This window comes from Tauraco erythrolophus, chromosome 3 (assembly GCF_009769465.1).
Source record: "Tauraco erythrolophus isolate bTauEry1 chromosome 3, bTauEry1.pri, whole genome shotgun sequence".
NCBI lineage: Eukaryota > Metazoa > Chordata > Aves > Musophagiformes > Musophagidae > Tauraco > Tauraco erythrolophus.
In genome coordinates, this window is record NC_141467.1 from 74,717,018 (window position 1) to 74,744,115 (window position 27,098).

Here is a 27,098-nt window from a genome sequence, read left to right on the forward strand (position 1 = left end):
TTCTGCTAATCTCAGCTGTTAATTTAAAGTGTGAAATAAAGGCTTTTAGGGAGCAACACCAAAATACAGAACACGATGTGCACACAAAAAACGTTAATTGTCATTATTGGTCCTGGAACCGTTATGATGGCGACTCAGGATACTAGTGAACTGCAAAAAATGAAGTAATGAACACATTTGCTACAATTTATTGTTTCCCAATGTTATTTTAATTTCTTTGAGTATCACTGTATAAAAGGAAAACCAGCTGGGAATGGGGTTAACGGCTGCTAGGAGAGCCATGCAGCCATGCATGCAGCGTACTGACTGGATAGTCCAGATAACGCAATGCCACGTGCTCAAGCACACAGCCGTTCTCTGTATAACAATTTTTCCATAAATACAGCTGCAAACATGACACAACCAGCTGGAATTTCCCATTGTCACTTTTGGAACACCTCCATTACAGGCAGTGACATCCTGAATCCCTGGGAGCCTTTGTTGCTGGATGTACTTTTTCCTTTTCCCTAAAATAAAGCAGCTCAGGCTAACAGTAACCATGTGAATGATCAAAAGGCAAATGCAAAAGGCCACTATGTTCTTTTTCTTATTTCAGTTAACTAGATTCCACCTCGGTAAGTTAAAGGAAAAAAAAAAAAAAGACAAAAAAGACAAGTCTTCTGATTATTATACAATATATGATTGAAGGGTGAAAAGTAACAACACTGACCTAAATCTGCTTTTATCGCAGACTTAAATGGAAAGTTACGTTAACTTCGAAAGCTTTTGAAACTCTCATCCAATCCAAACTTGCCTCCTTTCTTACATGAGCACTGCATTTCTATTCTAGCCTAATTGCTTGGAAAATAGGTACATTTTTTTTTAAGTATGGAATTATAAATGCTTATAAAGTTGATAAGTAGTATCAGGCATTATGGGAAAGAATTGTAAGGTTGAGATTACAGCAGAGTGAAGGTATGCACAGCTAGCTGTAGACAGTTGGGCCTATGTACACCAGGCCAGCATAAATATTTTTAGGGTTTAGTTGTATCTCTAGCTCTGCTTTCAAGCAAAAAATATGTCATGATGTTAACAGCAGTGTCTGATAAGGAGCTGAACATTAGGAATAGAAATATTAGGAGACAGTGTGCTGAAGCAATGTTGTGTTGAATCATGTCCATTTTTACTCAGAGGGATCATTCAGCCCTGTGTTTTTCTCTGGTTGTCTTTCTTTGTTGCAATGCAAGATTTAGGAATCTCTTTTTAGACTTAAAATAACAATTCTTAGGCTTTAAAAAGTCTGCCTGCCTCTTTCCTTGTACTCCCTTCCTCATTTCAAATGACAGGCATGAGATTAGTGGTTTATGCAGTATGTCCAGAAGATTAATGTTTCCAGGTGAGCTTAGAGAGCTGTTTCATTTGATCAGCCACTGGAATTTCTCATTGCAAGGTGGGGGGAAAAAAAAAAAAAAAGGAAAAAAAAAAAAAAAAAGGAAAAAAAAAAAAAAGGAAAAAAAAAAAAAGAAAAAAAAAAAAAAAGACCAACAGTTTTAAAAGCTGCAGGTTCTTTGGTTTAAGATAGGTGTACAGCACCAGTCTTCCCTTAAAAGTAGTGATAGATAACAATATCAGATATGACATTTCTGAGACTAAGGAATGTTTTGTTTGCTATATTCAAGCAATTGACTCCAGCATCCACTTCAACAGCAATAATTTAACTCCAGATTCAGGAATTCAATATTCCTCAATGCTTCTTTGCAATCTTCTATTTTCAGAAACTGTGTGATAAAGACAAATTGCAGAACTTAATGGAAATTGTTCCAGTTGAAAATATAGGCTTACATGGTGAATCTGGTATAAGCCCCAAAAACGTCTGAGGAAGAGAATGTCCGATGTGTGTTTATTGTCTTGTCTACCTCTATGCATTTATCATGCCAGCTGCAGTAGAGAGTAGCTTCTGAAACCTTTTTACAAACATTTATGCTGTGTGTTTATATGTAGTTCGCTCTGAATAATCACATTCTGAGGAAATAAATTGGAAATCTCATGGGCCTACAAATTTCTGGGGAAATTCAGTTAGAGTGGAAGAGTTCTTGGGTCCTGTGGTCCCGGAGCCGAAATGACATATTTTCTTTCTGGATAACAGAGATCATTTGTATGGCAAAGCCAACATAGACAGAAAATGTTACGGGAAAGCATAGAAGAATGTGGAGCCAGTTAATATAGGAGTGTGGTGAATGACCAACTTGAGAGATTTACTAACACTGTATATCAATAAGCATAGTAATTTGATTTTTAACTTTTTAAAAGTTAAACTGGAAAATTTCATGTGATCTTTTTTGTAGTAGTTTTGATATTCAGACTAGATTTAATGAGTTTCAAAATAATGTCTTTATTTACTAATATGATTTTTAGTAACCTATTATAATGTTTCCTGTTATTGATTCATGATATATATGTAAATTAGTATCGGTATACCTTAAACCACTTGTGAGAGAATGTCTGAAGCAGCATATGAAGTATATCAGCATGTAAGACCAAATGTAAATCTACAGAAGTAAACAGCAAAAGTCCAACAAATTGCATGGAGAAAGATGATATTTTCTGTTTGGAGAAAAGGTTTCTGACATGACTCCTAAGATTTTGATTATTACTGATCGGTAAAATTAATAGTGGTTTAAAAAGGGTTTGAGGGGATGAAGGGTGGGGAGATTATAAGGCCAAACCAGAGCTCACTTCTTGTTTAGAAACACATTTTTTTTTGTTAAAAAAATGCATCAATGTGATATATTAGTAGGAATAACAGAATGATTAGACATTTATGTAGTTAGCAAGGTTATTTGAAGTTGTAGTGATTTCCAGTTCCAGTTACTATCAGTTAGATACTAACAAAATCTGTACAGGAAGAAAGATAAAACATCATGTTTTAGGACTTAAACTAATCCTAAACTACTTAGCATTTTAAGAGGAGAATTATGCTGAAATGATAAGAGAATGGAGGGAAAATAATCTTGTTTCTAACTAGTTTGAGGTTCTTGTATCTCCTTCCAAAGCATCCAGGGCAGCTGGAGGCAGAAAACTACAGTATATGAACCATCAGTCTGAGAAGATATTGAATTTTCTCTACTCCTATCAGCTATTTTTGTATTTTTCTTGCAGAAATGCCAGAGACCTGAATAAAACAGCACTATATATTGTTCATTTTGAAGCTTGTCAGTATTTCCAATTATTCTATGTCCTGCTTTTGCAATAGGCTTCTGTGCTGTTGTAGTTTGGTTGTCAAATTGACTCCACTGGGGAACTGCATGCACTGGCAATGAGAGAGAGTTAGTATATGGCTAGAATCTAAACGTTGCTAATACAGAAATATTGGATTTGGCATATAATTTGTTTGTAAATTGCCTTGACAATAATGTTTCCTCCCGTGTCCAAATTTCAGTGGAATTGTCTCCGCTTCCACTGTCACTTAATCCAACTCTGAGCTATTAATAAAAATGTTAGACTTTCAGTTAGTGTCACAGGACATTTTCCTTTATATCACTGCTGTATTATCTTATAATATTAAAACTTTGACAGCGTTAAAGTAGTATTTAAAGTTTTTGTGTGAAAACACATGAGCTAATTCTGTGACTGTCCAACATACTTTTTACAGTGATTGTGTTACAAAGACAAAACTTTTCAGAACCCTAATGCATGATATATTGGATAAAAGGAAGAAATTTTTTATGATGAGGGTGGTGAGACTCTGTAACAGGTTGTCCAGAGAAGTTGTGGATGCCCCATCATTCGAAGTGTTCAAAGTCAGTTGGGACAGGACTTTGAGCAACCTGATCTAGTGGAAGGTGTGCCTGCCCATGGCTGAAGTGTTGGACTACATGATGTTTAAAAGCCCCTTCCAACCCAAACCATTCTGTGAGTCTCTAAGTCTATAATTTGGGACATATTTTCATGAAGTTGGCACTGAAAAAACTGATGTATCTTAAGGGAAATGCTATTAGACTTGTGCTATGCAATTCCAAAATGTATTTGGAGCTTGAAAAAACCATCTCCTTAATCCAGATAAACCAGTAACATGAAGATCATGGGCACAAAGATGGTATATAGAAAAGAGAACCAAAACTGGAAGTAGCTGAGAGTAATTTTTTGGGACAGGGGCCTGTTGAAGTGAGGTCAGGTCGAGAACCTGAAGAATGAAGAGAACAGTGAAGAACAGAGGAAGGATTTTAGGACAAAAAATGAGAATATCAGATATGTTTTGGAGAGGAATTGTAGTAGGGAGTGGTGGAAGTGCACTTGGGGCTACAGAGGTCCATTCCTCTGGACCAGCATCCTGTGATCTGAAGCTGTTATTTTTCAAGACTTGGAGAAATCCTCCCTGATCTGTTGTCAGCCTGAATGAAAGCCTCTAGTCTGTAGGAATACCCTCAAGATCAGATCTACTCTTGAAGGTTTTGACAGCAAAGTCCAGGGTATCAAAAATGTACCTACCCCTCAGTGATGACTGTTATGCCAAGAAACCCCAGGGGCAGAAGCAGCTACAGTAGCCAACCTGTCTTCACACCTAACAGCACCTTGAAGATGCCCATCCACAACCTCTGCCCCACACCATCCCCTGCTGCCTCTGCCCCATGCCTCTGGGGCTGTTGGGTCCTCCTGCCCAAACCAGGACAGGTCCCAGGGCTGCTGTGACATGCAGAATGAACCGTGCTTTGGAAGGCATTTCTGTGGAAACCATTCTGCTTGTGTCACCCAGAAATCCTTGGGAACGTTCACTTTTCAAAATTATGAGGAAATGCAGTTCAAACATAAGTAAATTTTCTTGGAATGTCAAAGAGATGTGGTTAACAAATGCAGACAAAATAATGTTGGTGATTTTTGGCAAAATATCGTTATTGTGATGGTTATTTTAGGAAAAATACTTGCTGTTTGTATTTGCATTAATAAAGTTGACCATCTGCAGGAAAAACAGCGAGAAAGACAAAAGGACTGAGGCAATGGAGATACTGAACTCTTTTGTACACTACAGATTTCAATTGTCATGAATAACTATCACTTGGAGCATGAAGCTAACATTAGTAAAAGAGTTAGGTAAAAGGCTGTGGGGCAGAGAAAGTAGCCAAGTATTAGAAGAGAGAAAAAAAAAATATTTTGAGGAAGAGTTGAAAATTGCTGAGGTTCAGGGCATGTTCTCTAGGATAAATCATATTGAAATCTGAAAGAGGTAGATGAGGGACTTTCATACTGTATCCCCACTACACTGTTTAATGTCATTGCTTGAGGCTAATTGCAATGCTGAGAAACTCAGACATCTAGTCAACATTAAGCTTTGTCTGACTCTCATGGTAATAGCTATCGCTTGTTACCAAAGAAAAGCAGCAGAGAGTTTGTTGGCTGCTGCCCTGGAATGACTGTGCTTGATCAGAAAGAAGACAGATGTTTTATTTTCCATTTGTAAACAGTGTCATTATTGTGATCAAGAGAAAGCAAAGAAAGAAAGGTGTTGCTTGTACACCTCACTGTCTGAAAAAAACTGTAACTCAAGAACCAGTTCTGTTTCCCATTAATAGCAGCAATGAGAAGGTACAGTGAGAGCAGGCATTGGGATCATATGAGAGTCTTTGCTTGAACTTCTTTTTTTTTTTTTGGCTAGCTAAACTTACATTAAAACAGTCGGCTTTTTTTTCTGAAGGTAGCAGAAAGGTCCTGATGCACTTTTCCATTGCTTTCCGTATCCTTATGGCAATGTTTATCTTCTGCATGTGCAGAATGGGCCAGTCCATGTGTTAAAACAAGTACTTGGCAAGTAGAAATCTTGTTCTCTAAGTGGGAAACAGAGCAGCTGATAACTTGGTTAAAAATCTTCTTACAGCAGGACTATACTTGCCTGCATCTATAATTTGGCTCTGGTGGGGTGAAGTGCTTGTATGACAGCCAGTTTCATGACTGTCATGGCACAAACTGAACTAGGAGTTCCCGCAGTTAAGACCCAAACTCTCACAGTTCTTACAGCTGGCCTGCAGATAGGTGGCCATAGCCATGTAGTCCCCTGTAGCCAAGTCTGAAGCTCTTGTACCTGCAAAACAGCAGCGTGGATCTTCCTGTAGAGGAACCCACAAGCCTGGTGCTGAGGAGGAGGAGTGGGGAGGATTGCCAACAGTAGGGCTTCCTTCCCATTGGAAGCCCTTCACAAGACATATTCTTTTCTCCATGGTGTCCCTTCTGCAGCCCAGTGCTCCAGTCTTCCCCCAGAGTGACTCCTGTCCCATCACAGTATTTGATCCGCAGGGATTCAAGCACCATCAGAGAAACAGTTTGTGAGGTCTCAGCCACAGACTCTGCAATCACAGTGGAATCCATGGGCAGTCTTCAAGAGACAACAGATTAGCGTTCTGCCTTTCCCCAGGCAGAAGTGATGCCTCTCCTTGGGCACGATGTGCACCACTGCTGATCACACACCCGATGGGGCCAGGAAGGTCTACCCGGTGACTGTGCCATCATCGCTTGGGGCAGGAGGTGCAGGAATGGCAGCAAGCAGACAAAAAATAAGGCAGACCAGTGCTCCATGTCAGCTATGAAGCACGTCAGCATCTGTTCAGCAGCTAAGGGAGAGACCGCTGTCTCCAGGACCCTGAAGGAACAGTTTGTGATGGGTGTATAGACAAGACAGGATTTCCCCTTTTAGCTGTCTCCTGTCCTCACACAAACCCAGTTCCCTGGGGAACAGAAAGAGACTTTCCAGCAATACAACACCTGACACTTCTGTTACTGAATGGTGTTAAGAATGATAGTTTATATAATCCTATAGCCTCATTTCATTTTAGCAGTATTTAATGAAAGAAGAGATGGTTGAACAAAGAAATTTCATACACTATTCAACAAGCGATTCTTTCTGTATGAAGCATTAACAATAGTTGTCATCTTTGTGCAAAAAAAGACTTTCAATTACTTCAATGCTAAGAGAAAATCCAAATGCAGCTGAGAGCCCCACAAGCAAATTATTTTTAATAACATTATGGAAATGGAAAATGTGTGACCCAGACCTTCATTTAATATTTTACTAGCCTTGAAAGTTAAATTTGAGTTTGTGTTCAGTTTTCTGGGAAGTTTCTTCTTTACAGCTGTGCAATTTGGGCACAGAATTGAACAGAACTGAGAACTGTCCTTTCCTCTTAGCTTTTTTTCACATGCAAGAGATGGGGAAAAGGGAGGAGATGACATGTAATTAATGCAACATATAAAGAAAAAAGGAAGTCTATGACGTAAAAAATGTCATATGACTTGATTAAAATTCCATTAGTACGCAGCAGGGAGATTTAAAAGACTGGTAGATGGAAGAGTATAAAAGAAAGATAGATTAGCTTTAGCTTTGCTGGTGTTCACTTATGCTATAAATCACACGACTATCAGCTTTCTCTAAATTGCGCCTACTTCTTGGTCTTTGTCTTCTGTCCCATATACTTTGGGTCATCTGAAAAAGGAGAAAATGCTTCCTGATCTCCCTATATCCATATCTCTGTCTGGATATAAATGGTACAGTCATTGTGTGAATTCTTTCCCTGCACATTAATTTTAATCACCATTTCTTCCATTAATGATTGATCTAAAGCAGAGCTGGTCTGGCAGTACACAGTGACACCCTTTTTCATCCAAAATTTTAACTGAAGCAACTGTGGAATTTTTCAAGATGTCTCAGTTTTTACAACGATTCACAAGAATGGGTGAAAAATCATCTGTAGAAACATGTCTTAGAAAATTACCCACTGAATTACACAGACCCTTAGAGTTTTCTTAGTTCCAGGTCATGGTTCTCAGTCTTTCTGACATGGAGCCCACTCTCAGAGGTTACATCAGTAAAACTTAATTATAGATACTTGGAACTGTTCTCTTTCACTGGGTCTTACCCTGCAAAGCTGAGTGGCCACAACTAAAATGCCAACCAGTAACGGTCCCTAGGTCATGTCCATTCTCTATGTCTAGAAATTGCACGGGAGACTACTTGTTAACTGGGGTTAAAAGTCATGCCAGGAACTGCTCTAACAATTTAATGCAAGAGATAACTGAGTACTAGTGCCTTGAAAGGCAATGTTTAATTTTATATACTATAGATGTAGCCTGAGATACAGGTCCTGGATTTGCAGCAGAAAGCCTCAAAGTCCCAGATTTCATGGGTTGAGCTAGTGGCTGTTGAAGCTTCTAGTTTATGGTATCTGTTTTTGTCAATCAAAATGGTTGATTGGTTTTGGTTTGTGGGTTTTTTTTTTAATAAAACTTTCCAAAAAATCTGAAGGACAGGTATACTGAGAAGTACTGAAATACTTCTAGGGTAATAATACCCTTTAGGTATCATTGCTTACACTTAAAAAGTTTGTTTAAAGGTGACCAGAATCTCAGATTGCTTTGGCAGCAAATCTGTGAGCAAAGCCTCAAGGCTAGATGATACCACCTCTCCAAAAATGGGAAATTCATGCACCAGGATCTCCTTGGTCATTACTTTACTGCCTAGAGGAGGTAGGCAGGCAGTGGTAGGAAACCGTGATAGGAGAAAAGCTGTGTTGAGTTGCTCTTTCAGACAAATTTATGAAACCAGTGAATAAAATCACTGCTCTCTCTAAATGGTTTGTATATTATGTTTTTTTTTTTTTTCAGTTTTGTTTTGTTTTGTTTTTTCTCATTAATTGCTAGGCACTTTTCAGTATAATTAGAAATAAAAATATCATGTTCAAAATTAGAGATATTCTGCTGATGACACACAACCTTGAATGAAATCTAGATCTCATACCTTAACTAACCTCTGCTCTGCTAACAGGAATATATAGAACTGAAGATGCGTGTATCTTAATAAAGAAAGTAGTCTTGTATGATTCTGAAAGCAAGGAGAGAGGAGCTGCTGCATTACAATGTGCTGCTGTATGCACAGTCACTTTCTTATTCATAGCGATCCCTTAATACTTTGAGTTTCAGTGTCGAATTTATCCTAAAGTTGATATCTAAGTGAACATTTATAGTGTATGATCAGAGAAAATAATGTGAGAATCCCTGGACTGTTCCATTCCCGCATAGAAGCAATGTGAATGTCTGTGTCCTTTGTCAAGTCGTCTGGTTCATATTCATGTACAAGTGCAGTAGCTAATTTTACAGCATAACTCTCTGCATTCCTCTGGGTGGAATCATTAGTGCAGGTAAATCTCTGTGCTGCAGCCAACAAATTTATTTGACATACAGTTTATGACCTAGTAGATGTAAATGTCTGCTGTGAAACTAATGATGGATGAAGCAAGAGAAGAAGTTATCTCACAAGATTTCCAGTTGGGCTAGAAATAATCTATCCTGTGAAACGTTGACAAGTTCACTTCTAATCTTAGTTAGGAAATTGAAGTTGGAGTAGATAGTGCTGAAAAATAATGGGGTGAAAATCTAGTCTAACTTTTCAAACCATTTCCTACATCCATTCTTAACTTACTGCAAGGTGTTTAGGGAGTTGCAGAGCTATTCAATCACTTTCATATTAACAGAAAAGCCCCGCGTGCACAGCTTTTCTATGAACTATTTCCTGTGTTAAAGAGAAATTCTGGCTATTACTGTCTGTATAACATAGTTCACTGTTTTCTGCTAGTACATTTAGAGATTTATTTAAGTGTGAGGGACTCTTAACTGATTCTAAGCAGCTTCACAGCTGTGTTTTTTTACAGTGCTACCTTTCTGGCAGTATTTGATTAAAATAGAGGGAATACATAACAAACAGTCCTTAGTCTTCTATACTACTCGTCTTTGTTAAAAATGGGTGTTGTAGAGCTGCAAATGTAGGTCTACAATAATAATCATGAAGATAACATTGATCTGTCCTGAAAGGATGAGGAAAGGTTTTTAAAGTTGTTTAAAGTTCATGTGTCTAATAAGAGTGACCTGGGCTGTAGCTCTGAAAGAGAAGCAGGTGAGAGACACAAAAAATACGTGAAGATGAATTCCACGACCTGAGATATTTCCCAAGAACAGATTAAAATTCCACTTTTTTTCCTAAAGTCTGACCTAGTTGTAGTAAGAGACAGTGAAAGTCAATACAGCCAACGACCTTAAAGCTGACATATTAAAATAGCGTAGAAAGGTCTAATTATTGTAAAGGTCACAGGATAAAATTTTCGTTCCAATCCTGTTATTTCCAGGAGCCAATGGAAATGCAGCACAGCAATCAAAATTCCTCAGTGGCTTTCAACAAATGCTTGACGTTTACTTTGTTGGGTCAACATTAGCAGAATTTATATTTCTTTAAATAAGGGAATCGCAACGGAATTTTTAACAACCATGGAAGAGGAAGATTAATATATATTTAATAAAGCACTTGCTTAAAATTAAGGGCAAGAAAGTATTTCAAGGAGGTATGAAAACTGTCTTCAGTATCCATCCAACCTCAGAGAGATAAGCAAAATAAGAAATTTAATATTTTATGGAAAACTATGAATGAAGAGTAATACAGCTCCTACAAAAAGAACTACAATCAGATTTCATTCCAAAATGCTTTATATGGAGAAAATTTTACCACAAAAATACATTTTATATGAAATAATTCTACACAAAAATTTTTCATTTCAGGATCTTTTATAATTTTAAATAAGTACTGTTTTATCTGAAAATATCAATTTAAATGGAAAATATGTTTTAAATTATTTAAATTTTTCAAAGCACGAAATTTTCAATTGAAAAATTTTTTCTGTCAAAAAAACTGAGGGACACACTTTTTCAATGTTTCTGATTTTTAAAAAAGGTCAGATGGATTTTTTTTTTTTCCCACTTTGTGTGAAATAAAAGTATCCAGTCGGTAAGTCTCAGGCTTTTACTGCAGCTTTTGAAATCAAGAACAGCTTAAATAAAAATGTCTGGGCTTTTAGCATCACTGTGCTGGGCAATGATGCTTCCTCATTCTACTTCTCTTTTTCCCTCCACTACATCCAATTTCAGGATAAACACAGACTTTACCAAGAACACATGCTTCCTCAAAAGTCTTGCTCACCAGATGATTCCACGGTAAATGGGATACATTGTTCTGTCACAGCAATTTTACACTGAAATCACTCTGATGATTTTATGGAATGTTACTCTTTCGTATATTAGTGGAACTGAGGAGAGATTTAGCTGCAGCATCACTCAGATGCATGATATTTGTTTCCTAATCAGAAGTTTTATTTTATCTGCATGATTTGTTGTAATGTTGACTTTACAACATACAATTTGAGAGGGCTGGACAGAGCTTTTAAATATAGGTTTACTTTTATATAGACAGCTTCATAACCTCAGGCAAGATATTCTCCATAGAAGGGCCTATGTTTCTCCATGAGTAACTGCTACTAGCAATCAAAATGATGGACATGTATTTCCTGGTATGTCTTTGAGAATGAGTCAAAAGAAGGCAGTAATTTGAGATTCAGCATGAGTAATGTCTATATAAGCTTCACATATTTTTTTGAATTTCAAGGATAAATACACAGGCGTAATGTAAGCGACCTTTTAATAAGTATGCACAAGATTTCTAGTGTTGTTGAGGATTTTAAGTACCAGCCTAAGATAAAGTATGGTCAAAACCAAGTTTTTCTTCTTTCCCCACACAATTTTTTAAAGCCAGTCTGTTTTTATATTGAGAATCAAAAATACAATAAATGTATTTGGGGTAGGAAATAGATACTTTCATCTACTTTTGAAAACTCTCTTTTTGAGTGGATAGTGAAGTGGCAGTTAAAAATCAGTGTGCATTCCTCTAGATCCTAAATGGGAACTCTTCAGACCCAGTACAGCCTTTCATGACAGAATTTGACTTGAGATCATAGTCTGTCTCTACATCTAAGTTACCATTCAAGTCTCCTTCCGTAATGGAAGTGCATTATTGTTTTCAGCTTCATGAATGGAAACTCATGTATGTTTACAAAATGTCATTTCTCTCTATTACCAATAACCGACATTTTACCTAAAATCCACATGCACTGCAGTAAGAATTTTTAGGAAATTTTTATAACATGAATTCCGAACTGGTAAAAACTAGGTAGATGTTTTAGGTATGCTGTCCATTTTCACTGTCTAGTACTCATTTTCAATGTCTCAAAGGTGCCTTTGCAAATTCAATCAAACTTCCAGACATTTGATTTACTAATATCGAATGTTTGCTTTCAGATATCAACATGGCAGGAGAACCAAAACCATACAGACCAAAACCTGGCAACAAGCGGCCACTTTCAGCACTTTACAGGTAAGTGAGATTTCATCTTAGCTTACTACAATTCAATTTTTGTTTAAAAAAAAATAGTTTATTAGAAAAAAAAAAATTCAAATATATCTGCCAGTGTTACTGTGTAACCCATAAATGAGACAAAGGAATTTTTTTCCATTTACTCTTTGATGTTCCTGCGAAATATAATCAAGTTTGTGTACACACCAAAAGGTTTTGAATGTGAGTAAAAGAGCCAGTATTGTAGTATCTGACACTACTTGTGTCTTTTGACTCATTCCAGAGCAAAATGTTCTGACTTCTGGACTGTCCTCATGGTGCCTGTCTTAAGAAATTTATGCCAACTAGGAGTAAGCCTAGCAAACAAAATTTCTGACTGATACTTAAATGCAATGATCCCAATATGCACATGCCTTTTTTTTTGTTGAAAACAAACACCAAAGTTTCTATTTGCCATAAAAAAAAATATAATGCTGAGGCTATTTAAAAGATAATATAGACATTCAGAATAGATGAAACTAAATCAGTCAGACCAGAATTTTATTTCTTAGTGAAATAATATATTTTACTGAGGCCAAACAGCTTGTCTCTGCCTTCTCAGTATTCATGCCAGGGATATTATTTGCCAATGGAAGAACAATCGAAAGGAAAGGGTTGCAGCTTTTAACTGTAAGAGATATTACACATAAAGTCTTGCTATACTGAAAAGCTATTTCAAAAGGTGTTTGACAGTGACACTCCTTTAGGATGAAGTAGCAGAACACAGTCGCTTTGCACGGGTTTTGTTCCAGGGATGCTAAAGCATGCTAAAGATGGTTGTGCTTGGTGAATGTTAAGTGCTGTAAGATCCCACCCAAGTGCTCAGTCTGGAGTTCAAGCTTTGGATTTAAATATGTGTTAGATTAAAAAGATGTTTATTTTTTTGTTTATGCACTGGTAATTTAATTTTCTTTCCACACCTTTTACTTTTTCTGAATTGAAAATAGAAGTGCAGGAGAGAAGTAGACTTTATGTCCATATAAAAGCGTAATGTTTAACAAAATTGTAATTAAGTACACAACAACATTATAAATCTGTCATTTACTAAACCTACTGACAAAAAGACTGGTATGGTTACTTGTAACATGTTTATTAATGTCTCCATTTCTAGTACTGCAATCAGTATTTTTTTTTTAAATCAACTGCCATTTCAATTTTTAATCCTTATGCTCTATTGATTGGCTATGAGCTCATGCGTTTGACTTTTTTAGTTGCAGGGTTCTGTGAAATAACTAATAATTTCTGAGTAACAGAACTGATTTTTCATTGACTTTTTGTCAAGAGTGAGAGCCAACTTCTAATAAGACTGGACTTGTTTCTCAGGTGTTCAGCAGGGCATTGATAGTGTCTTTCTAGTCTCAGGTGCCTTTTTCATACAGCTTGTAAAACCTGAAGAAACCCCCATCTTTTTTCAAAATCAGTTAAGCTTAGGGAAGCATTCCAGGTTGTTAGGGGGATTGACAGACAGACATGCACACAGGCATTTTGGCTCAGTAAACCTCATTTCTTGTAAGAGTACTACAGACTTTATGCTCCAGATTCACAAAAGGAGTTAGGGCTGATTTCTACTGAGACTGAAATGCAGATAGCCTGGAGAACAACAGCTCAGCGGTAAAATCAGAGACACCTGAGCAGGACTTTTTCAAGCCTGCTCTGGTCTGAAAGCTTTAGATGGAAATTCAAGGGTGAGATCTCAGAATGATACAGGTAGGAGCATTTTAGATCTGAGCCTGCATGCTACATAGTAGTAATGTGAAGTTTTATCATATAGTTGCCTTTAGCTGAAGTGATAGGAATATTATTTTTGGAGAAGAGAACTCTTATTTTATCAGTGCTCTCATCTGCAAGTTTGTAGGTGCTGCTGGCAGTCAGAGTCTACCGTGTCCCTATGTCAGTATTTCAGAGTTTTGAAGATGTTCTGTGGTTTCTGGCATTTACATGCACTTCCACCTCTGAGCTGTTCAATGATTTCTCATAAATACTTGTTCTACAGACAAGACAGGAGTAAGAGAGAGACCTGTGGAAAGTTCTGAGAGAACTTTAAAGAGAAAAAGATCTTAGAGTGTGTCCTTTAATTGATCCAGTAGGGACTATTTCTCTAGAAGATTATAAGAGGCTTTTCTGAGCAACTAACAGAAAGCTTCATCTAATGGTAATGGAGAACTTTCATTATCTCAGTATCTGTTAGCATAATAGTATGTGAGGAGATCAATGGCTTATAAAGTTCTAGACAACTTTGAAAACATTCACTTATTTCAAAACATTGTACTGGATCTGGCTGGGATGGAGTTAACTTTCTTCATAGGATCCCATGTGGTGCTGTGGTTTGCATTTTTTGCTAAAACACACCAATGTTTTGACTGTTGCTGAGCAGTGTTTGCACAGCCTGAAGGCTTTTCCTTTTTCCTGTTCTGCCTTCCCAATGAATAGACTAGGGATGGGCAATACGTTGGCAAGGATGACAGTTAAGACAGCTGACCCAAACTGGCCAAAGGGATATTCTATATCATATAATATTATGCTCAAAAATAAAAACTGGCCAGGTTTTTCCTTCCAAAGTAGCTGTTACTTCGAGACTGCCTAGACATCAGTCTGCTTGTGGGAAGTGGAAAGTAATTGCCTTTGCATCACTTGCATTTTTCACTCCTCCCTTTCCTTATTACACCACATTTATCTCAACCCATGAGGCTTTTTCACTTTTGCTCTTCCTATTCTCCCCTTCATCCCAATAAGGGACAATTGTAGGGCAGTGAGATAGTGACTGTGTGAGTGTTTAGCCGCTGGCCAGGGCCAACCCTGTTAAGTTAAGAGGGAAGTGGTTACTTTAGATTTGACTTTGACTAAGAGAGGCATTGGTTAAAAATTTAGTTATCACAAAATATTCACTGTGAAAAGAGAGGACCAAGAGCAGTAGATATAGGATAATGTATTTCAGAAAGGACAGACTTCGATGAGCTCAGAGAACTGGTAAGTAGAATATCTTGGAAAGAAATTTTAAGGACAAAAACAGTGCAGAAAATCTTGCATTGACTGTGCTTAAGGTAGAACAGAAAATTATCCTGAAGCAGAAGTAGTAGAATAAATGAATAATATGACAGCATCAAGTTTCTTTAACATCCTGGAAAATGAAAAGGAATTGCACAAAATGTGGAATCAAAATCTCATGACTGGAAGTGAGTAGAAAAGAACAGCAGAGTCATCTAACAGGACTTCAGAAAGGCTAAGGCATATAAAAGTATAAAAGGCAACAAAAAGATTGTCATTAGAGTAACTTCCTCTGCTTTTTATACTGCCATACTTAGCAGGAAAGAAGAGCAGATAGTAAATGATACAGAAAGAGCTTTTGCTTTAGCAAAAGACGTTAGTTGACCAGCTATTTAAGAAAATCAATTTTAACCGGAGGGTATGGAATAAAAGAATTAGCTAACCAGTTTGATTTGAATAAGTGAATTCAATGGAAATGGTATGATGAGATTCACTCTATATTGTTTAAACAACTGGCTGATTCTGTGTGGACTGTTAGCGATTGTTTTCAAAAACTTCTGGAGGTCATATAAGGTAGAAAACCAGTGGGTATGGACAGGCATTATACCTGTTTTTAAGAAGAGGAGGATACAGAAAATTATCAGGTCTGTTTCCCCAAAATGTACTATAACAAATTATTAAGCAATCAATTTATCGACACTTAGAGGATAATAAGATGGTAAAAAAAATCCATCATAGAATTATCGTGAGCAAATTATGTTGAAGGAATATAATCTCCTTCTCTCACAAGACAGCCAATTTAGTGGATAAAGAGGAAACACTAGATGTGCTATATGGTCATTTAAACAAGCTCTGACACTTTACACATAATGATGTTTTTATAAATATGTTCAGGAAATTTGGCTAGAAGAAACTGTCTTAAGGTAGACATCCAACGGGTTGAAAAGACAGTGACTATATACAACATAGTATTAAGGATAACAACTATTGTTTGTTCAGGCTCCTTTGTTACAGGTTTTTGAAGAGTATTTTTTCATATTTGAGACATTTTTAAGAACAGTTTTTTAAGTTAAGCAAGCAGCAGTGTTGCACAGAGTTGCATGATTTTATTTATTGTGAAGTTCTTGAGGCTTCAAACTTGTTCAAAGGACACCACATCTCTGAAGAGAAACCTGCATCACATTTATAGCTGGATATGCAAAAGAGTCATAAATACAGAGCAACTGATGTTCTATGATGTGTTACACCCACGTAATTTTCTTATGTGTCCAAGTCATTAGATCCACTTTTGCCAGGAATTGTATAATACTTGGTCATGCCTAAGTTCAGGATCTTCATTCCTTTTTTATCCTTTATAAGTTTATAATCTATGTGGAAATAATCTCATTTAATCTCACCTATGTGAAATTTAGCATGAGCCTAAATGTGGTACTCCTCATTTTTTTCAACTATAGGAATAATTACATGCAAGATACATAGCATATATCATTTCTTCTTCAACTTGTACATGCAGTCATTCACATATCCAGAATGACTGCATATATCTTCTTGGTTCTCCAGTTTATTATTACACTTATACTTCTTTTTTTGCACATCTTTTTGATGCTAGCATTCCTGGTATATTTCATAGAATAAAAGGATGCAATTAAAAGTGATATAGAGAATTTAAAAGGCATCATGGACCTAATGAAGTCAGCAAAAAATTTTGTCATTCACTGGACCAGAATTTACTTCCGCTTCTTCTTCTTCTTCTCTTCAATGTAATTTAATACTCTAATTCCTACCAGCTGAGGATCCCATGGATCACAGCCCTTGACTGCTGGAGAGCAGACTTGCACTGCTTGGATTAACCCCTTAAGACACTGTCCTTGAGAGAAGAGGGGTCCAGGAGAGCTGTCTGATTTCCAGGGATCATCTCCTTCAAGTTCAAGAACAGTTCATCCTGATGAACAAGAAAGGAAGCACAGGTAGCAGGTGGCCAGCACAGATGAACAAGGAGCTCCTGGAAAAATTGAAACATAAAGAAGAGATATAAATGTGGAAGTAGCACAGATGACCTGGGAGGTACTTAAAGACACTGTCTAGGTGCGCAGGGATGGAGTTAGAGTGCTATGGGAGTGGGTCAATGTCATTGTGAGGCCACTCAATCCATAATAAAAAAACATCCATTTTGGATTAAGCCTTAAAAGTACTTGGAGAACAGAAAGATTCAGACTTTGCTTCAGAAAGCTGCTAAACACATTATTAACTTTAAGTATCCTCATTGAATAGTTACATATATGCTTAGGATAGTGCTCAGGAATCAGCTTAAATCTAACATAACTCTTAGTTCCAGCAGCATTCCTCTTAACTTGCATCACTGTTTGGTATGTGAGGGGGGACCTAAAATTGTTCAAATTGTTGTTAATTTCCTTTTTCACACAGCACTTCTGCAGAAAATGAAATGCCTGAAAAATCTGCATCTTAAAATTATTTTACATCTTGTTATTTGGGTCTAGCCTCAAGCAGAAGTTAATTTTAGTGGCTAATCTTCATATCTTTGAGACACAAGGTGAAGATTAAAGGTGCTGACACAAATGTGTTAAAGCACTCTTTGGGAGCATTGTTGTGGTAAAAAAAAAAGGATCACACTTTGCCTTTTTAATTTAGCGGTGTTTTGATCAGTATTTCACTAAAGCAGTTCTGTGTCAGCGTATGAAAGTCCATTTACCATTTTTTCCCCCTGGATTTATGTCCCAACATACCAAACTAGAATCAATTGCAAACACTCTGACGGACTGGCTTTCTGCTTCTCTACATCATGAAAGAATATTTTAACTATTGTTCATTTCAGTACTCTATGTTATATGAGGTGTTAAATACATGGTCTGATAGTTTTTCTCTGTTTTGGAGGTCTTTGCTGGGATTACTAAAACAGGACAAGGCTCTTCTAGTTCTTAACTCTGAAGGTCGTTAATGGTTCCATCACCAGTTGCTCCAGGTGTGGCCCCAGGCTAGGTGGAGCAGAGTGGCTGTGCACACGTTGCCTGTGGCTTGCCTTGTCTCAGGACAGACTCACCATGTCCACTCCATATGGCCGTCAGCACAGGGGTCAGCTCTAGGTCTTCTCTGACACCCCTCTAGCAGTAACAAAGATGGGGGGATTTGAGAAGAATGGGGCAGCACCTATTTTTGAGTCTCTTGAAATAACGAAAAGACTGCACTACAGGTTAACAGAATGGTGGGATTTTTAGCGGCGTGAAAACGAGCGCAGCAACTGCAGTCCCCACTGTGTGAGGTGGTGGCGGTGACCGACTGGGGACCACAGAGGGCATGGGGAGCCAAAACAAGTGCAGAGGTACTGGTACCGATGGGAAGGAGTTGGAAGCAAATTGTCCTAGAACACATTCGAGTCTGCTTTCTGAGAGAATGAGTTTGTTTACCACAGACGAATGAGCCAGGAGTGCACTAATATTTGTGTAATGTAGGAAAGCAGGGGTCTAGGACTGCAAGTAAACTGGGAAGGCAAGTCACTCAGCACTGTCGGGGTATCTAGGGACTCTCTTAGCTCTACACAATTCAACGCTGTAGTTGATCTATAAACATTTCCAAGACTGACTTAGCTAAGACTAATCCTCCCCATGTGAATTATTTTCACCCTTGCCAAACTCCAAGCTTCCTCATAAGGCCACAATAAGCAAAACTGGCCTTGGCCCAGTGCCACATCTTGAAGGCCCAGTAATGAGTTATTCAAGACCCACTCCTTCCAGTATTCCCATTGCTGGCTGGGCACGAATCATAGAATCACAAAATATTTATGTTGGAAAAGACCTTTAAGATCATCAAGTCCAATGGCTAACCTAGCACTGCCAAGTCCCACCAAACCATGTTACTAAGTGCCACATCTACACATCTTTCAAATACTTCCAGGGATGGTGACTCAACCACTTCCCTGGGCAGCCTGTTCCAATGTTTGACAACTCTTCTGGTGAAGACATTTTTCCTAATATCTAATCTAAACCTCCTCTAGCACAATTTAAGGCCGTTTCCTCTTGTCCTATTGCTTATTACTTGGGAGAAGAGAGCGACACCCATCTCGCTACAACATCCTTTCAGGTAATTGTAGAGAGCTATAAAGTCTTCTCTGAACCTCCTTTTCTCCAGGCTAAACAATTCTAGTTGTCTCAGCTGCTACTCCTAAGACTTGTGCACTAGACCCTTCATCAGCTTGGTTGCCCTTCTTTGGACACACTCCAGCACCTCTATGTCTTTCTTGTAGTGAGGAGCTCAAAACTGAACACAGTATTCAAGTGTGGCCTCACCAGTGTCAAGCACAGGGAGACAATCACTTCCCTAGTCCTGTTGGCCACACTGTTTCTACAAGCCACGATACTATTGGCCTTCTTGACCACTTGGGCACACTGCTGGCTCATATCAGCCAGCTGTCAACCAGCATCCCCAGGTCTTTTCCACTAGGCAGCTTTCCACCCACCCTTCCCCAAGCCTGTAGTGTTGTATGAGGTGGTTGTGACCTAAGTGCAGGACGCAGCACTTAGCCTTGAATCTCATACAATTGGAGCCATGTAGTTGGAGCCTTGTTGAATTTTATACAATCTCATACAATTGTCGCTGCCAAATCTCATACAAATGAATCTCATACAAATGGGATCTATCAAGCTGAGGCATATCCTGGAGTGAGACAATTAATGGGATGGATTTATTGGATGTTTTAACGAGTGAAATCATCTCACCATGTTGCTTTGGCTGGCCAAATCTCCACCCAGTGCTGGTTGAGTTCCCGCATCGCTGTCTGTCTGTAGCACACGGTGGCCTTGGCAAAGACATCGCTTGAGGACAAGTTCTTTCCAGGCGACTCTCTGAAGTTTCAGGCTAATGGTTCAGTGTTCCCTTAGTGGTATTAGCTACCACAGTCATTTCCCATTCCCAGCCACTTCTCCTGTAATGCAATTGAAATGTATATTCAGCACGCTTGATTTAATATGCTACTAATTAGCCATATTAAACAGCCTTTACTTAAGAATTTCATAAGTATCATGGCCTCTGGAGGAAATTACTGTATTTAAATGTCTAATATTAATATACTGGAAAGAGATACTCTTTTATTTACAGGATATGATTATATTTTTATATCAAAGTTTTGTTTTCCTTTGACAAAAACACTTTATCAGTTTCTTCAGTACATTTTACTTTTATAATCTCCATCACAAAACTGATTGGATTAGGTTACACTTCTTGCAATTCCTTTGGTTTTGTAGTTTTATTTCATAGCAGAGGCTTAAAGAATTGCTTACAGTCTTTCTCTACTTGCTTTCTGCTTCTCAGATTTATTTCAAGATACTGTTTATAGAGTTTGGTGTAGTTTGGTTTGCTTCTCAGTCCTCAGAGCCATCCATTATTTTGAGTCGTTTTTCTGAGCTCTCCTGGGTGCCCTTCATTCCAGGAGAAAGTGTGAAAGGCACAGTGATGGGCAATGTGATCACTTCTTCTTTCAGGGTAGGAGGCTTCTTGAGATCATTCCTCCTGTTCAAAGTCGCAACATAAACTCAACAAATTCTGTGCCAAACAAGCATTACTATTCAATTTGAATGCTGCAATATTTTACATAATTGCTGCTGTAGCGTGCCATTGGCGGTATATTAGCAATATGATTTAACCTACTGGCATATAATAAAAATAACTGCAAGGATCTTTCTTGATGGAATATTGTCCTAGATTTCCAACAACTTTCTTCTTTATTCCTTCTTTTTCTTAATGGATTTCTGTGTCCATTTTTATCACTGGCCTGCAAGATTGTAAAGACACAGTCCAGCCAACAGAAAAGAAACCTGATCAGTTATTTTCTGATGCTTTACATTTGCATTAAATTATGATTATGCCTCTTACTTTCTTTTTACATACTGAATGGGAAAAAAATCATTTATGCCTATGGAACATAATGTTTTGATGAATATATCATAATAAGATTATATGGTGTGATATTTCTTTTGAATCAAAGTGCTTTCTTTTTACAGAAATGTATCTTCTTGATGCCTTTGATTACCTTCCTTCATGAAATAAGCTATTTTATTTCAGTGCAATGGAATGAACCTAAGATGAGTGTTAATCTACACCTCTTCTCCTGACAAAAGATTTAACTTTCTTAAAGCAACATTTCTAGGCATGTTTAAATGGAGATAATTTTAAGTCCAGTAGGATATTTTTTACATTCATTTAATTAAAGAATGTTCTGTGATCACATTTGAAACAGTCGTTACTGTACAGAAAAAAATGATTATTTAGTCTGAAATTCTCACTTAAAATCTACAAGAAATGTTGCAAATTTTGCATGTGTTGAGAACTTAAGTAGCATTCTCAATTACATTAAAAATCTTAAAAGGCACAGATACAAAGCTACAGGAGATGAAGTGATTCAGTTTATTCTGAATTCTCTCTTTCAAGGAAAAAGCCACAAATAAGTAATATCATAAGAACAAGAAAAAATTACCTGTTGATGGAAAGCAACACATTCAGCTCTCCATTTCTGAATTATGTCTGTGTTACTGCAGTGCATTTGGTCCTAGAGATGTTTAAAGAACAACTCCATGTACTCGGAGGGTCTCAGGTCCTTAGTAACATTTGCTTCTGGAGAAAAATCACATATAGAGAAAAAGTTCAAAAGGCCAAAATATATCAAATAGACTTGTCATCTTGACATGTTGATTTGTTCCTTCAGTCATATTATTCCTAACCTATGTGGTAACTTCAGAAACAGCTAGGACAACAAAACTACCCTTTACTATTTTAAAAATACTGCTAACTGCCATTTAGAATCTATCTCTAGTGACTAGGGCAGATATTCCTTCTCAGATTATCAGTATATCCTAAATCTTACATTTTTCTCATGTTTGTTTGTATTCACCTTCATCAGAGATTTTAAATTATGATGTTGATTTAGATCCATTTTGGAGTATGCCCTGCATAGGCTTCAAGACTAATACTTGCCTTTGTTCCCCTCTCCCCTCAAGTTATTATTTAGACTTACACAGTCTTTTCTCAGTTTATTTTTTTTATTTGTTAAGAGGAAACCAGTGACATCGACTTAACATCTGCAAAGGGGCTGCATTTCTTTTCCTAGCTCAGTACTTTTCCTCTTGTAGAAGATGATATATGATATCACATGACTGATGCTTTCTTCCACAAAAGCCCAGACACCATAATCACACTCATGCTCAAAGATTAGCAAGTTTGGAGAAGAACACCCTGTTCTATTATTATTGTGGTTTTTTTTTTCCCATGGTATTTAATCTTCTTTCTTACTTTTTTCATCTCCTATGGAACCTGAAGCAGTATACTGTAGCTAAAGTAACTAACTGTAAAACAATCTTATTTTTTTCATGGCTTTTAATCACTATTTATACCACAAGGAAACAGAAAATATATTCACCACCTTCTGATGGCATTGAAATTACTATGACTCCTTTCATATTCAAAAAATTGTGCTGGTAATACGAATGAAAATTTCTGGCTTATAACTCAAAAAGTAAATTCCTAAAAGATCCAGAGCATTGATGGGTTTGCCTATGGGCAAACAGAAACAGTTCTTTTAGTCATTCATTTGCTTTAAATCCTGACAGTTTGAGCCCTGTTCCTATCATCTATTACATGTGAGATTTCTCTACTTTATTACTGCATGGCTTCTTGTGTTTGATTTAAGAAATAATCAGAATTTGGATTCAGTGTGTTCTGACAAAAAGACGATGTCTTCTGTAGATAGTCAGCTGTGCTTCAGTTAGCTTAAAAAGAAAAATGATAGAACCTAAAACATATTAAAAAAAATCAATCGCAGATACCATGGTCATTTTTCCACATTTGAGTTTTAGTGAATGAGGCATCATAGAAGCAGTATTAGGTTTTGCAACCGCTGTTGTTTGGTAACTGTCTTATTACCTTTATAGAGGTCCTGAAAGTAAGGACATAGGGTTCATGACACAGAACAGAGAAGGGCGTGACCTAACATGGCAAATGAACAGCCGGATTCTTCATTTTCAGGAATTTAGTAAACCCTTAATTGCAACAGTAATCAGAGATGCAGAGGAAGGCTGCGCTTCAGAGCACCACTTTGCGGGCTCGTAATTAGGCATTGGTTCTTACATAGTGTAACACCTCTAATTGTATCGAAGGCTGTAATTCGGTCTGGGAGCTGCTGATGTACTGCAAGGGCATGCTTTAGGTGGCTTACAAACAGCAATAGAACTATGATGCTGGATTATAGATTTAGTATTCTGTGAATAAATAAGGAAGGCTGGATAAATGAGAGGCTATAATTTGTTTTATATTTTAAAGTCTTATGAATAGTATCAGAAGAAGAGATTTAAAGTTTCCTTAGTTTAAGAGAAGATGGATTGTTAAGTAAGATTACAAATAGCACAGATGGCTATGCTGTGTGCATCACAGAGGGAGAATAGCAGTAGTGAATTATGAACGATGAAATCACCCATAAGTTTATTTATTGGTGAATTCTGCTAGTCTTGGGGTATACTGTCTGAAAAAATGTTACAAAGTGCTATTGGTGCATAATGTCAAAGGTAATTTTCTTTTTAAAGAATATCTTACAAACTGCACACCTTTTTGGTAGATTAGTTTGCTGTTATTCCCAGAACTTCTGGCAAAAGCATTGGCTGTTTTACTGGAAAGTAACAAATGTATTCAAAAATGTATGTGAATTTATTATGAGTCCTAAGAAATTAACAATTTATAATATCTATTGACATAAAATTGTATGTTGTATTTTTCAGTTTTGCAAGAGTGATATTATTCTAGGAAACAGCATGACAACCATGAATCATACATTTTTAGAGCAGTACCTCTCCTGTAACTACTTTTAAGTGTCAGTAATGTCATTGAGGGAAAAGGAGATTAAGCCTCTACCCTTGGGATCCTCAAAGGCAATGCCTGCATTAACCTTCATCTCTTTGTGACTACAAATAACCGTGCAGTAAAGTAGTATTGATCGTGTGCATTAGGTCAGTCAACACTGTTTTGTTCAGCCCACCCTGATGAACTCATTCCAGACGTTTTTAGGCCACTACATATTGACCTCAGTGTTCTTACTCTGCTTTAGAGTAGAAGAGGGTCAGGTGACATCAGCTGCATGCAAAGAATGATTAAAGCTCTCAGAAAGTGGACTTTTAAGGTAGATAGCTAAGCACCACTATATTTTTTTTAATACTCTTTCTTTTGTTGGGAGCATAGATTTTTGCAGAATTTGGCAACTATTAGCGTATCCTTTTATGAGGATATAACCCAGTGGGTGGATGATGGTAGAGCAGTGGATGTGGTCTATCTTGACTTCAGTAAAGCATTTGACACAGTCTCCCACGGCATCCTCACAGCTAAACTGAGGAAGTGTGGTCTGAATGATCGGGTAGTGAGGTGGATTGTGAACTGGCTGAAGGATAGAAGCCAGAGAGTAGTGGTCAACGGGACAGAGTCCAGTTGGAGGCCTGTATCCAGTGGAGTCCCTCAAGGGTCGGTATTGGGACCAGTATTGTTCAACATATTCATCAATGACTTGGATGAGGGAATAGAGTGCATGATCAGCAAGTTTGCTGATGACACTAAACTGGGAGGAGTGGCTGACACACCAGAAGGCTGTGCTGCCATTCAGAGAGACCTGGACAGGCTGGAGAGTTGGGCGGGGAGAAGTTTAATGAAATACAACAAGGGCAAGTGTAGAGTCTTGCATTTGGGTAAGAACAACCCCATGTACCAGTACAAGTTGGGGACTGAACTGTTGGGGAACAGCACAGGGGAAAGGGACCTGGGGGTCCTGGTGGACAGCAGGATGACCATGAGGCAGCAATGTGCCCTTGTGGCCAAGAAGGCCAATGGCATCCTGGGGTGTATTAGAAGGGGTGTGGTTAGTAGGTCGAGAGAGGTTCTCCTCCCCCTCTACTCTGCCCTGGTGAGGCTGCATCTGGAATATTGTGTCCAGTTCTGGGACCCTCAGTTCAAGAAGGACAAGGAACTGCTTGAGAGAGTCCAGCGCAGGGCCACAAAGATGATTAAGAGAGTGGAGCATCTCCCTTATGAGAAAAGGCTGAAGGAGCCGGGTCTCTTTAGCTTGGAGAATAGGAGACTGAGGGGGGACCTCATTAATGTTTATGAGTATATAAAGACTGACTGTCACGAGGATGGAGCCAGGCTCTTCTCAGTGGCATTCAATGATAGGACAAGGAGAAAGGGATATAAGCTGGAACATAGGAGGTTCCGCTTAAACATGAGGAAGAACTTCTTCCCAGTAAGGGTAAGAGAACACTGGAACAGGCTGCCCAGAGAGGTTGTGAAGTCTCCTTCTCTGGAGATGTTCAAAACCCACCTGGACGCGTTCTTGTGTGATCTGATCTAGGTGGTCCTGCTCCGGCAGGGGGATTGGACTAGATGATCCTTTGAGGTCCCTTCCAATCCCTAACATTCTGTGATTCTGTGATATCACAGGAAAAAGTAAATTAAAATTGACAGCAGTGGCATGGAGTTCCTTTCATCCTCCAGAGTCTGTTTTCTTTGCCTACTTGAACAAAGGTATCAAACTGAGCATGTTTTCAGCTTTGGAAGGGAATCAGAGTTAGGAGTGTTGTTACCTGAAGGAAAAATGAGTTTTTATGCTTGATTCTTGCAAGAATCTCTCTTTGAATCTTAGTATTCATTTCTTCATGACTGGAAACATCATACAGATGTAGTGTACAGATTAAATACATTTTAGCTTCCTTATCACTCCATTTGGCTCCAGGATACTTCTCTTAGGCAGTGTGGGAAGAAACTGTAGTCCATAACTATCTAAGAAGGTGTTAATGTGTAGCATCTAAATTAATTTCTCTCCAACTCACGACTTAGTTTTCACAGATACACTTAGCAATATTTATGTCTGCTATGAGAATCCATGCCACTGTTCATGTTGGCTTTGTGATTTATGGATTCATAGAGGAAAATATAGTAAAGTCAGGTACCAGCTATAATCTGCTACTGAAACTCTGTTAGATGGATATGATGTTATTTTCAGTTCTAGCATTCTCGAAATATGATATTATTATACAAACTTCAAATGACTTGGAGCTATGTGTTTTCCTCTCTTCTTGCTGCCTAAAATTTAGGCCACACATAAATGAGAATTATTGGAAACTATTTACTTTACTGTTCTTCCCCATGCCTCCCTTTCCTACCAAAACCCCAAAACCCTTCCATCATGCGTGTTATAACAGCGGTGCACTCAGTACCCAACATGACTAAGAACATTTTTACTGGTATATCAAAACCAACTTTTGTATATATTGATTTATGTTTCATTTTAGCCTCTTAATATTGTGAAAATGAGCATAGAGAAGAGGTATGTTTGTCTGGACATATAAAAAGTTTAAAAATCATATCATATATATGCTGAGCCAAATATTCCATTCCTTTCATTTCAAAACTCTGAAAAGGATAAAGGCACCTCCATCTTGCTCATATTAAATGCAGAGGAACTGCATTAGTGCAAACTGAACCCTAGGGTAAGCATAAGCACTCATAAACAGAAAATGCTTCAACCATGCTGCCTCATGGGGACCAACCATAACTTCAATTTTCTGTTTCACCAGAAATTAGGTTGTGGAAGATCCACATGACCTACAGATATACTGGAAATCTAACTTCTTTAGGGTGCAAATGTTTCCTCATGGGGCTGGGGAAAACCTGATGCTTCAGGAAATTATCTAAGTTATTCTCAATATTAAATAATTAATCTTGTCAGAAATCATAAGATATTAGAAAAAATGAATCTTTTTTGTCAGTCAGAATGAGTAATGTGCTGCAATACTTTCATAAGGGACTAAATACATGTATTATATATATTAAGGATTACTTATAGATC

General features: G+C 37.8%; 1 protein-coding gene across 1 annotated transcript in view; it reads left to right on the top strand.

The window, feature by feature from the left end:
* Positions 1-27,098, top strand: part of RALYL (RALY RNA binding protein like) — a 191,243-nt gene that overhangs the window by 118,378 nt on the left and 45,767 nt on the right. The window contains exon 2 of the mRNA XM_086609324.1: positions 12,136-12,211. Within this exon, the coding sequence (XP_086465450.1) occupies positions 12,136-12,211 (76 nt within the window). The remainder of the gene's footprint in view (positions 1-12,135; positions 12,212-27,098) is intronic.